The 13,800-nt window shown below is 40.2% G+C and overlaps 1 protein-coding gene across 1 annotated transcript; it reads left to right on the top strand.

Moving 5' to 3' along the window:
• Positions 1-1,310: 1,310 nt before the first annotated feature.
• Positions 1,311-4,307, top strand: LOC129006674 (splicing factor 3A subunit 2-like). The gene is made up of 2 exons (XM_054436610.1): positions 1,311-1,415; positions 3,917-4,307. Exons 1-2 carry the CDS (start codon positions 1,321-1,323, stop codon positions 4,290-4,292), a joined length of 471 nt encoding a protein of 156 aa, XP_054292585.1. The 5' UTR covers positions 1,311-1,320; the 3' UTR covers positions 4,293-4,307.
• Positions 4,308-13,800: the final 9,493 nt, after the last annotated feature.

Genomic DNA, 13,800 nt, shown 5'->3' with positions numbered 1-13,800 from the left:
CTAATTTCCTGAAGTCATTCTTTGAGTTGTCATGTAGATTAATGGGTTTCTCAAACTACTAGAAAACTAGTTGAAGAAATAAACAGGCAGTTTGTGAATATTAGAACAGTGGTGCTGAGCATGGCTAAAACATCTCTGCATTCACAGGGAGAGGAGCAGAAGACCTTCTGGTGTGGGCGGGGCAGCAATTCACTTGCAGGAGAAACAGCCCGGGTGTGGAGAGGTGGCCATCCTTGGCGGGATCCTTTCTAAGGAGCGGAGAAATCAATGTAGAGCTTCCTCTATCTGATTCTCTAACAACTGTAAACCTTCCATGAGTCAAGCTTTCTGTCAAAAGGACAAATTAAAAGGCAAGAAAATAAAATCGTAATACCAGGACTTTTGGGGGAAAAAAAAACCACACATCTAATTCCAGATTATTTCTGGGACCCGCACATTTTGCCCAAATCTCTGTCTGTTGTTTCTGTGTCCAATGTACTCTTGGTTGTTGGTGGTGGTGTTTATCTGTTTTTTGTTTTTTGTTGTTGTTGTTGTTTTTGTTGAGACTAAGTCTCGCTCTGTCGCCAGGCTGGAGAGCAGTGGCGTGATCTCAGCTCACTACAACCTCTACCTCCCGGGTTCAAGCAATACTCCTGCCTCAGCCTCCCGAGTAGCTGGGACTACAGGCATGCACCATCACGCCCAGCTAATTTTTGTATTTTTAGTAGAGACAGGGTTTCACCATGTTTGCCAGGATGGTCTTAATCTCTTGACCTCATAATCTGCCCACCTTGGCCTTCCAAATTGTGGGGTTTACAGGCAGGGGCCACCCCGCCCAGCCCAATATACTCTTTGTTGAGGACAATGTTCAAAATTTGTTCCTGTACTCAGCACAGTATGAAACTAGATAAATACATTTTAGGGAAATCAACAATAGAATTTTTTTGAAAGAAAATTGGTTTTCAAGGTTTATTCTTCAATTATCAAAGGTTTTCAAAAGTAAAACATACTATTCCTCTCCACAATCCCAGTTAATCCAGACCCTCCTTGGTGGGCTTTATCAAATACCGTACTCACCTTCCTGAATCTTTTGCTGAATCTCATATGAAATTTTGTCACAGAGCCTCAGATTTTTCATAAGGTTTTGTGTACCATGTCATGCCTGTGAATTGTTTTCTTTGCTTTGTTTTTATTTTTATTTTTTTGTAAGAAGTAGCCAGGAAGTATCTTTTTTTGCTTTATAGATGTAAACTGCTTTGTATTTTCAGATTAACTTTCAAGAATGTTGAAAATTCTTTGTTCACTCATCTTTTCTCGCTTCCTCCCTCTCAGGACCTATAAATGGCACCACCCAGCCCAATGGACAGATGCCCCAGGCTGCGCATTCTGTCAGTGCTGTTCTTGAAGAGGCCCAGGCACATGCTGAAACATGTAAGGTAAAATCAGCAAGCAGCTGACATACATTCTATCCAGCCGTCCCCCAAAGCCCATGTTCTCAACCATTTGCATTGTTCCAATAACTGCTCTTTTAAAAACAGAAAACACGCGGTGGCTCACGCCTGTAATTGCAGTACTTTGGGAGGCTGAAACAGGAGAAGTGCTTGAGCTTCAGAGTTCCAGACCAGCCTGGGCAACAGAACAAGGGCTCATCTCTACTAGAAATCAAAAAATTAGCCAGGCATGGTGGCGTGCACCTGTGGTCCTAGCTACTTGGGTGGCTGAGGTGTTTGAATTGCTTGAGCCCAGGATTTCAAGGCTGCGGTGAGCTGTGATCATACCACTGCACTCCAGCCTACGTGATAGATAAATACCTTGTCATAAAAAAAGAAAAAAAGATAAAAATGGGTTGCATTTTCTATTTTCCCCATTAATGTCCTACATACATCCCCAGGGTGATGGAGGAGAAAATACATTGTAAAATAATAGCCAATAGGTATGACATCCTCCATAACATTTTTTCAACCAAATAGATCAGTGAGGATTCACTTAAATCTATCTTAAAATCATAGCTAATAATCATGATTTAGTTACTAATCTAGTTCAAAACCTCTCAGTTGACTGTATAAATTCTGCTGAATATTTCTCATATGTGATTCAAAACAATCTTAAATAACTGTGACAATAGCATATCACCCAGCTAGGACAGGCAGGGTGCTTCACTTTAGCAATTTTTCACTTCTTTCACCTCTTCATGTTGTCCATCAGTCAGTGGTGAAAACAACTAAATCTTGGTATTTATTGAACTTCATATAATTCTGACAACCACTGCAGGCCTGTAAAAGTTGTATTTCTTTAATGTTCTCATTATCTTCTCAAGCCTGTGCTTCTCATGCAATGTACTTTCAGCTGTTATTATTTTCATTATTTCTATAATGCCAATCGAAGGAAAGCATTTAAAAATGCTGAAAGAAATAAAAGAATCCCAGAATAGAAATCACTTAACTATATGTGAACATCAATACCCAAGCTGCCTGTTCAGAAATTTTTTAAAAAGGAAAAAGTACATTGCCAGTTAATTAGCTTATCATCCTAAGTAAATAAACTAAATAAAATAGAAACTAAATCAGAAGGCACTTCATTAGAAAAAAAAACTTCCAAATTTAATCTTCAGTGGTAACAGGCTATTAAGCAGAGGAAGAAATAAACTGGAACCCTGATGAAATGTAAATTGGAATGATAATTATCACTAAAACAGAGGGATGCAATCCAGCTGCCTGGGGACATTTCATTATATAAATACAAATTATTATTATCTATGCCAGTATTGGCAGGGGAAGGGCTATGCCTCTAATAGACTTTAGCCAGATTTGGCATTCTGGTTTCTACCAGTAGCACGCTGGTGATTTTTCTTTTCAGAACTCATATATGTATCTCATTTGATCTCATCACGATCTGAGACACAGGTCATAATAGGGACTAGAGGGCACATTTTATACCCGGTGAACCAGCCAACTTTCATGCAGTTGAGAAAAAGTAAACTGTCCAGGTGAGGCGGCTCACACCTGTAATTCCAGCATTTTGGGAGGCCAAGGTGGACAGATCACTTGAGCCCGGGAGTTGGAGACCAGCCTGGGCAACATGGCAAAAAGCCAGCTCTACAAAAAATACAAAAATTAGCTGGGCATGGCGGCACATGCTTGTCATCCCAGCCACTTGGGAGGCTGAGGCATGAGGATCACTGAGCCCTAGAGGCAGAGGTTGCAGTGAGTCGAGCTTGCACCACTGCACTCCAGCCTAGGTGACACAGCAAGATCCTGTCACAAAAAAAAAAAAAAAAAAAAAAGACCAGGTGCGGCGGCTCATGCCTGTAATCCCAGCACTTTGGGAGGCAGAGGCAGGGCAGATCATGAGGTCAGGAGTTCAAGACCAGCCTGACCAACATGGTGAAACCCCATCTCCACTAAAAATACAAACTTAGCTGGAGGTGGTAGCCAGCGCCTGTAGTCCCAGCTACTCGGGAGGCTGAGGCAGGAGAATCGCTTAAACCCAGGAGGCGGAGGTTGCAGTGAGCCAAGATGGCGCCACTGCACTCCAGCCCGGGCGACAGAGCAAAACTCTTTCTCAATAATAATAATAATAATAATAATAATAATAAAGGCCAATTAGAGTCATTTCCCTATTCCAGAGCAAAGATGAGCTCATGAACAACTAGGGTTCTCAGTGACTGAGGGACGGGGGCCCCCCAGGCGGCAGACAGAGACCTCACATATCTATGCCATGGTCTTGTCCACTGGGGCTGTTTTGTCAAGAATAAAGAATGCTACTCAGGAGACTGAGGCGGGAGGATCGCTCAGGAGGTCGAGGTTGTGGTGAGCCCAGATCGCGCCGTGCACTCAGCCTGGGTGACAGAGTGAGACCCTGTCCCCATTAATTAATAACAATAAATTAAAATTTCAAAAATTTTAAAATAATAAATGCTGCTGTCGCTTGGTTGCAGGATCAGAAGCCAGCCCTCGGGAACCGCCAGGAGCCAGGAGCACCCCGGGCCCCGCAAGGCCCCAAGTCCAGCCTGCCCCACCCGCTCCGGTGCAGAGGTCCTGGGACACCCGTGGCAGCCCCGCCACACCCCCCAAGGCCAAGGGCACAGGCAGCAGGGGCTTCCCCGCCCCGCCCGACTGCTTCCTGCCGCCACAGCAGCCACCAATGCAGCTCCTGGAGTACCCAGAGCTCTCGCCGCCTCCCCCGGACTTCATGGAGACGCCCCTGGACTTCGTGTTCCCTCCCCTCGCTGTCGCCAAGAGGCCTCCTATGCCCCACCCCCCCAACAGGCAGGAAGCATCAAGGTTCACAAGCAGCAAATGAATAAAAGTTAAACGTTCTTCCTACTGTATTTCTATAAGGATTATTGGGTCAGTCGATCTTGAGGTCAACACTATAATTAAAACTAGCTTTCACCATCCCATGCCTTCTTAAGTCTTGGTGACCTTAGATTTTCATCTCTACCTCTGCGACCTTCAGAATTTTCAGGAAAATAGAGGAAAACGAGAAAACATGACAATCTCTTTCTCTGAGATTCCCGTTGCTTGGGGCCCACTTTTTTGTTTTTTTTTGGTTTTTTTTTTTGTTTTGTTTTTTTTGAGATGGAGTCTTGCTCTGTTGCCCAAGCTGGAGTGCAGTGGCGCGATCTCGGCTCACTGCAAGCTCCGCCTCCCGGGTTCACGCCATTCTCCTGCCTCAGCCTCCCCAGTAGCTGGGACTACAGGCGCCCGCCACAGCGCCCGGCTAATTTTTTGTATTTTTAGTAGAGACGGGGTTTCACCGTGTTAGCCAGGATGTGGTCTTGATCTCCTGACCTCGTGATCCGCCCGCCTCGGCCTCCCAAAGTGCTGGGATTACAGGCGTGAGCCACCGCGCCCGGCCTGGTTTTGCTTTTTTAATGCTTGAATAACAGTAATTTAAAAAATAGTTATTCAGATAGTTTTTGAATTCTCTATTATTACAATGCTGTAAGTATCCTGTAAATAAGAATGTAGGGGCAGGTAAAAGCAATCTTACCGATGTATATTTCAGTCTGGAATGCTTTCCCTCAGGGATACATTTAATGCCCAATTTATCCTAGGCTCTTGTTACCTATATCTCTTCTCTTTCAAATTGGCTTCTGATGGGCTAAAAGGCTATTTTCTTAAAATTAAGGAAGGTAGTTAATGGTATGTTTTAATATTTGGAGAAGAGTAAGCTGTAGATCATGCTGTCTCAACCCATGGGCTTCCACGGCCCAGGACAACTTTGAATGCTGCCCAACAAATATTAAAACATTATAAGCTCTTTGCAGGGCACGGTGACTCACACCTGTAATCCCAGCACTATTGGGAGGCCAAGGCTGGCAGATCACTTGAGGTCAGGAGTTCGAGACCAGCTTGGCCAACATGGCAAAACCTTATCCGTACTAAAAATACAAAAATTAGCCAGGTGCGGTGACACATGCCTGTAATCCCAGCAACTCCAGAGGCTGAGGTGGGAGAATCCTTTGAACCCAGGAGGTGGAGGCTGCAGTGAGCTGAGATCTTGCTACTGCACTCAATCCTGGACGACAGGGCAAGACTTTCTCTTTAAAAAATTATGAGCTCTTTTTGCAATTTTTTTTTTTTAGCTGATCAGCTATTGCTAGTGTTAGTGCATCATATGTGTGTCCCAGGGAAGCTAAAAGATTGGACACCCCTGCAGGCTAAATGGAAATTTAAAATGAAGCGAATTTAGTTTTAAAACCAAAATATTTATGAATTAGAACTGGCAAGGTGTTCTTAAGTTTTCTGAGTATATGCTTGAAATAGGATAGAAGGTAAATTTGCTTTACATTAAATTTTATCTCAGGAACAGTAACTCTCCAGTTGTAGTATATTATGATCTTTTGATGTCAGATATAGTAATAATATGGCTTTTCTTTTTAAAAATTTTTTTTAAAATTTTGTTTTACTTTAAGTTCCAGGATACATATGCAGAATGTGCAGATTTGTTACATAGGTAAACGTGTGTCATGGTGGTTTGCTGAACCTATCAACCCATCACCTAAATATTAAGCCCAGCATGCGTTAGCTATCTGTCCTGATGCTCTCCTTCCCCTCAATCCCCCACAACAGGCCCCAGTGTATGTTGTTCCCCTCTTTGTGCCCATGTGAAAAACACAGCTTTTCTGATACCTGACTACATAATGGTCATTATGCAGATCTCTGGGACAATACAGGAAAGGTTCAGCAAAGAGAGCTGTGAAAGTTGTCAGAATCAAAATGGAGTCACTCATGTTAAGAAAACGCTGACAAATAGAACCAGGCAAGTCCATGAATAGAGGGTTCTCATGAGGATCGTCAACTCTGTGATTTTCACTCAAGTGGAACACCATCTTTGGTGTCTGACTGAGAGGTCTTTACAAGTACCAGCTATACCTGAGTGGGGTTATTTAGATTGATCCCGAAAATGCAGCAAACTTTGTTCCTTTATGAAAATTTTAGTGAGATACTGGAGGCGGGGGGAGTGCAAAAGCTGGGGTGAAATTGGACATTAGAGAGGAAGTGCAAGGATAATAATATATTATGAACAATATATAATTAATAGTATAGGGCAGTAATGCTACATTACAGCTTATGAAAACTCCATAATTTCTTTGATAGTGCTGCCACTGGGGAAAGACCCATGTAATAGGCCAACTGCAACAAAAACCACAGGGTTTGGAAGAGTTTACAGAAAATATGATTTAACCTGTCACATGATGGAATATGAGCTTACATTTTACAGTGGGTCCTCAAAGAGGAGAATGAACATTTAAGCCACATTGTTTTTTGATCATAGAAATCTTGGCTGGTATGATACTGAAATGACCCAAGTCCATGATAATTGAGCCTTTGAAGTGTGCTTGAGACTTATGGCTTGATGTCTGATCCATTTTTACCAACAGTTTATGTGTGCTTGGGTACAATGTAGTATACCTGTTCCTTAGAACAAGCTTGTTTAGCATGTTCCACAAATCTTCTGCCTGCAGCCTGTTATCTGGTCTGTTGCATCCACCAATTACTAAGAAGGATGTTTTAAAATCTTCTGAGGGCAGATTTGTCAATATCTTTTCATTGTTCTGGCGAATTGTGCCTTATATATTCTGACACTGTTTATTATTAAGTGTAAACAAAAATTATGTATATGACTTCCTGGTGAATTGAACCATCTATCACCATGCAATGTTTTCTGCTTTTTATCTTGTACTCATGCAGCTGTATCATCTTTTTTCAGGTTTTTGCCTGACACATCTATTCATGCACTTTCAAACTCTCTATGTTCTATGTTTGCCACTTTTAATGACATACGGCGGATTTTGTTGTGTTTATATCTAGTTCAGGAATTATTATCTTTTAACTGCAATTTTATTCTTTTTACTTTTTAAATTTTCTTTCTTTCCTTTTTTTTTTTTTTTTTAAGAGACAGTGTCTCATTCTGTCACCCAGGCTGGAGTGCAGTGGTGCGATCACAGCTCACTGCAGCCTCAACATTCTGGGCTCAAGCCATCCTCTTGCCTCAGGCTCCCGAGTAGCTGGTACTACAGGCTTATGCCATCATGCCTGGCTAATTCTTATTTTTTGTAGAGATAGGAGTCTCACCATGTCATCTAGGCTGGTCCCTAACTCCTGGCCTCAAGCAAACCTTCTGCCCTGGCCTCCCAAAGTGTTGGAATTACAGGTATGAGCCACCACGAATGGCCTCTTCGTATGACTCATACTGTGATTATATATTTGTATTTGTTTTTAACATCTTATTTTGTACTTCCTATTACCCTGGATTTTTCTGGGGTTTTTATCTTCCTTTTTTGTCTACTTCACGTGATTAGGATTTTTCTCTTACTCCCCTTTTTAAGCTTCTTGTTGAAAAGTTATATACTGTGTCTATTCTTTTGATGGCTAGTTATAATGATAATATCCACACTCAATAATGTCCCAAGTTAAACAACTTTAACCTAGGAAACACACGGAGTTTGGAACACTTTGGTTTCAAACACACACACACACACACACACACACACACACATTATTGCCTAGTAGTTGAGTTATGGCTGACTTCTTTTTTCCTAAAGTATATTTATTTCTTTTAATGGCTAGTTATAATGATAATATCCATACTCAATAAAGTCCCAAGTTAAACAACTTTAACCTAGGAAATACACAGACTTTGGAACACTTTGGTTTCAAACACACACACACACACACACACACAATTATTGCCTAGTAGTTGAGTTATAGCTGACTTCTTTTTTTCCTAGAGTATCTTTATTTTACCTCATTCTTCAAAGATGGTTTCAGTGGGTGTAAAATTCCAATTGGCAGTAAAAACTCAGCTTTTTGAGGGAATTGTCCCCACTGTCTTCTCCCTTTCACTCTTGCTGTTGAGAAGTCAGCTGTCAAATTATTGTTTCTATTAGGTCATCTCTTTGTTTCCCCTCTGCATGATTTTAAGACCTTTTCTTCGTCTTTGATGCATACAGTAGGTATAACTGTGGGTTTCTTTTTACTTAAGTTGCCTGATATTTTACTGAGGTTTCTGAATCTAGAAATATCTGTCTTTCACTATTCCAGAAAAATGTAATTTATATTGTTTTCAAACATTGCCTGTCCTTATTCGCTTCTTCTAAAACTCTAATGAAATATATGTTAGATCTTCTAACACTAGCCTCCCTATCTCTTAATTGTGTATATTTTCCATTTCTTTATCAATTCTGGGTATATTAATCAGACATTAACTTCTATTCACTAATTCTTTTCTTCAGCACAATGTAATCTACCTTAAAGCCATCCATTTCTGGTTTCTGTTTTTTGAAATAGACTTTACGTTTTAGAGCAGTATTAGATTCACAGCAAAATTGAGCAAAAAGTATTGGGAGTTCCCATTTGTCCCCTGTCCCCACACATGCACAGCCTCCTCCACTATCAATATGCTACAAAAATCGTACTGAAACAATTGAGGAACCTACATTGACACATCAGTAGTACCCAAAGTCCACAGTTTACTTCAGGTTTACTCTTGATGTTGCACAATCTATGGGTTTTCAGAAATGTACAATGACATGTATCCACCATTATAGAATCATATAGATTAGTTTCCCTGTCCTAAAAATCCTATGTTCTGCCTATTAATCTCTCCCTCCCCTTTAAACCCTGGAAACCACTGGTCTTTTTTACTGTCTCCGTAATTATACCATTTCCAAAATATATAGTTAGAATCACAGTATGTAGCCATTTCTAATTGATTTCTTTTCCTTAATAATATGCATTTATGGTTCCTCCATGTCTTAGTCTATTTTCTGTTCCTACAGCAGAATACATGGGTAGTTTATTTTAAAAAGAGATGTATTTTGGATCATGCTTCTGGAGCCTGGGAACTCCAAAGAGCATGGTGCCAGTGTCTGGGGAAGGCCCACTGACTGTATCATATCGTGGCAGATAAGTGGAAGGAGAAGTGGCTGCATGAAAAAGGGGGACAAACCAGGAGAGGCAACCTTGCTCATAACAACCCAATCTCGTGGGAACTAATGCATTCCCATGAGAACTAACCCCATAGAACCTGAAAGAGATTAATCCATCTTAATGACTCTTAAAGCACCTCCCACCACTGCCACTTTGGGGACCAAGCCTAAACATGAGTTTTGGAAGGGCCAATCCATAGTCAAACCATAGCACTCCATTATCTTTTCATGCCTTGATAATTCATTTCTCCTTTATTTAACTTTTTTTTTTTTTGAGATGGGGTCTCATTCTATCATCCAGGTTGGAATGCAGTGGCGTGATCTTGGCTTCATTTCTTCTTATCACTGAATAATATTCCATTGTCTGGATGGACCATAGTTCATTTATTAATTCCCCTATTGCTGGACATCTTGGTTGCCACCAAATTTTAGCAATTATGGATAAAGCTGCTAGAAACTTGTGTGCAGACACTTCTGTGAATATCAGTTTTCAACTCACTTAAGCAAATAGGAGTGCAATTGCAGGCTCATATGGAAAAAGCTGTGTTTAGTTGTGTAAGAAACTGCCAACCTGTCTTCTAAAGTGGCTGTTTCATTTTGCTTTCCCTCCAAGAATAAATGAGATTTCTTATTGCTCCCCATCCTTGTCACTGTTTGGTATTGTCAGTGTTTTGTATTTAAGCATTTCAATAGGTAGGTAGTGGTATCAATTTTAATTTGCTATTTGCTAATGACATATGATGTTGAGCAATTTTTTCATATGCCTATTAGCCAACTGTACATCTTCTTTGGTGAGGTGTGTGTTCAGATCTTTTGTCAACTTTTTAACTGGGTTATTCCTTTTCTTATTTTTTTTTTAGATTAGTTTTTTTTGTTTTTGGTTTTGGTTTTTTTTCCTTTTTTATTATTATTATACTTTAAGTTTTAGGGTACATGTGCACAATGTGCAGGTTAGTTACATATGTATACATGTGCCATGCTGGTGTGCTGCACCCATTAACTCATCATTTAGCATTAGGTATATCTCCTAATGCTATCCCTCCCCCCTCCCCCCACCCCACAACAGTCCCCAGAGTGTGATGTCCCCCTTCCTGTGTCCATGTGTTCTCACTGTTCAATTCCCGCCTATGAGTGAGAACATGCAGTGTTTGGTTTTTTGTCCTTGCGATAGTTTACTGACAATGATGATTTCCAATTTCATCCACATCCCTACAAAGGACATGAACTCATCCTTTTTCATGGCTGCATAGTATTCCATGGTGTGTATGTGCCACATTTTCTTAATCCAGTCTATCATTGATGGACATTTGGGTTGGTTCCAAGTCTTTGCTATTGTGAATAGTGCCACAATAAACATACGTGTGCTTGTGTCTTTATAGCAGCATGATTTATAGTCCTTTGGGTATGTACCCAGTAATGGGATGGCTGGGTCAAATGGTATTTCTAGTTGGAGATCCCTGAGGAATCGCCACACTGACTTCCACAATGGTTGAACTAGTTTACAGTCCCACCAACAGTGTAAAAGTGTTCCTATTTCTCCACATCCTCTCCAGCACCTGTTGTTTCCTGACTTTTTAATGATCGCCATTCTAACTGGTGTGAGATGGTATCTCATTGTGGTTTTGATTTGCATTTCTCTGATGGCCAGTGATGGTGAGCCATGTGTTTGTTGGCTGCATAAATGTCTTCTTTTAAGAAGTGTCTGTTCATGTCCTTTGCCCACTTTTTGATGGGGTTGTTTGTTTTTTTCTCGTAAATTTGTTTGAATTCATTGTAGATTCTGGATATTAGCCCTTTGTCAGATGAGTAGGTTGCGAAAATTTTCTCCCATTTTGTAGGTTGCCTGTTCACTCTGATGGTAGTTTCTTTTGCTGTGCAGAAGCTCTTTAGTTTAATTAGATCCCATTTGTCAATTTTGGCTTTTGTTGCCATTGCTTTTGGTGTTTTAGACATGAAGTCCTTGCCCATGCCTATGTCCTGAATGGTAATGCCTAGGTTTTCTTCTAGGGTTTTTATGGTTTTAGGTCTAACGTTTAAGTCTTTAATCCATCTTGAATTAATTTTTGTATAAGGTGTAAGGAAGGGATCCAGTTTCAGCTTTCTACATATGGCTGGCCAGTTTTCCCAGCTTATTGTTGTTTTAAGAGTTCTTCGCATATTTTGATAACAGTACTTTATCAGCTATGTCTTTCACAAATGTTTTTTCCCAGTCTGTGGCTTGTCTTCTAATTCTCTTGACTGTGCATTACACAGAAGTTTTTAATTTGAATGAGGGCCAGCTTATCAATTACTTTTTTCATGGATCATGCCATTGGTGGTGTTGTATTTAAAAAGTCATTGCCATGCCCAAGGTCATCTAGGTTTTCTCCTATATTCCAGAAATTTTATAATTTTGTGTATTACATTTAGGTCTATGATCCATTTTCAGCTAAATTTGGGGGAAGATGTAAGATCCGTGTCTAGATTTTTGATTTTGCATATGGATATTAAGTTGTTCCAGCGCCATTTGTTGAAAAGACTATCTTTTCCTCATTGTATTGCCTTTGCCCCTTTGTCAAATATTTGTATAGCTCCATTTTGAGACTTTCTATACTGTTCCATTGATCTATTCATCTGTTCTTTTGCCACTACCACACTGTCTTCATTGCTGTAGCTTTCTTGTAAATCTTGAAATTGGGTAGTGTTACTCCCGTTTTTCTCCTTTTCTAATACTGTGTTGTCTATTCTTGTTTTTCTTTTTTTGGTTTTTGTTTATGTTTTTGTTTTTGTTTTAGCCTCTCCATATCAACTTTGGAATCAATTTGTCAATATCCAAGTGATATATTTCTGGGATTTTGATGGGGATTGCATTGAATCTAGAGAGCAAGTTGGGAAGAACTGACATTTTGTTAATGCTAGGCCTTCCTATCCATGGACATGGAATATCTCTCTATTTATTTAGTCCTTCTTTGATTTCTTTAATCAAAATTTCATAGTTTTCCTCATAGATCTTTTATATATTTTGTTAGATTTATATCTAATTATTTCATTGTGGTGGGAATGTTAACATAAATGGCATTGTGTTTTTAATTTCAAATTCCAATTGCTCATTGTTGGTGGGCAGGAGAGCAATTGCAGTGGGTTTTCCTATACTAATCCTGTATGCATCCTTGCTATAACTGCTTATTAGTTCCAGGAGTTTGTTGGTCAGTTGTCTTGGTGGCCTCCTGAAGAGTCCTCCTCTAGACCCAGGGTTAAGAGTGTGCATTATGTTCCTCTCCATACATATGACTATCAAAGGCAAGGTAGGGGAGAGTGCAAGGCAATAGCTCCCTGCAGTCTTCTCCACTCCACATCCTTTCATATTGTTAAAGCAGGTGAGGGGAATTAATACTTGTGGAGCAGGTTCTCAGATATTTGCTATGAAAACCTACATATGGTGATTTAGACTTTCACAGCTATTATATCTTGGGAGTCTTTGATGAAACTTTAATTTTAGCCTATTGTTCAATCAGTATAGTTTTTATTAGAAAAATTCATAGGAGAAAAAACAATTATTTCAATAAATGTAAAAAGGCTCTTGATAAAATTCAACACCACTCCTTGTTAAAAAAATTAAAACTTCTTAAGAAGCTAGCAATTGAAGAAGATTTTTTATATTGATAAAAGTTATCAGAAACCTACAGCAAAAGGCATATTTAATAATAAAGCATGAATAGAAATGTCATTTATTTTCATGGTACCCAGGATTTGTTTTACTCAGTATGGTAAGACACATGAACACAGAAATGAGTGTCATGAGGGAAGGAGTTTATTTTGCAACTCAGGGTTCCCTAGAAGCTGTAGGCACTTCACACCACAAGAGGCAAAACAGGAAAACATCAAGGTCAGTCAGGAGGCAGAGGGGATGGGGGAAAGCACAAGTAAGAATCTTTACTGCACTTTCCACAGGAAGGAACAAGCAAGGCAGGGCAACCAGTCTTAGGATTGGCTAGTTTGGATAATTTCATGGGGTCCTGGGGAGGAGAGGCTGTCCCTAGTTGTCTGCTACCTGGCCCTGAGGCAATTAGGGCAGGCAGATAGTGGCCCGGGACATGAGAGTGATAAAGAAGGATAAAGACAGATAAAGAAGAATAGAGGGTGATAAAGAAAGGATAAAGAAGGGGGTATGAGCTCTGGATTGGTTGGTTTATATATGAAGACATACATGCAGGCAAGTTGCTTACGTCCAGGAATTAGCTTATCCTGAGAGGGGCAGTCCCTCCAGGGGCAACAAGGCCCTGGATGTCAAAGCATCGAATTCAGAAAATAAGAGACATGACTAATACACCATTAAAGTCAATATTATCATTAATATTATTCAACATTATCCTGAAGCCTCTAGGATACAAACAACAACAAAA

The sequence above is a fragment of the Pongo pygmaeus genome, chromosome 8, assembly GCF_028885625.2.
Source record: "Pongo pygmaeus isolate AG05252 chromosome 8, NHGRI_mPonPyg2-v2.0_pri, whole genome shotgun sequence".
Classification (NCBI taxonomy): domain Eukaryota; kingdom Metazoa; phylum Chordata; class Mammalia; order Primates; family Hominidae; genus Pongo; species Pongo pygmaeus.
The sequence above is the reverse complement of the archived record's forward strand: the minus strand, read 5'-3'. Positions and strand labels throughout refer to the sequence as shown.

Coding starts and splice junctions, on each gene's coding strand:
- LOC129006674 (XM_054436610.1), top strand. CDS start 1,321: ATGGCACCACCCAGCCCAATGGACAGATGCCCCAGGCTGCGCATTCTG. Junction 1,416..3,916: donor CACATGCTGAAACATGTAAG/GTAAAATCAGCA, acceptor GCTTGGTTGCAG/GATCAGAAGCCAGCCCTCGG.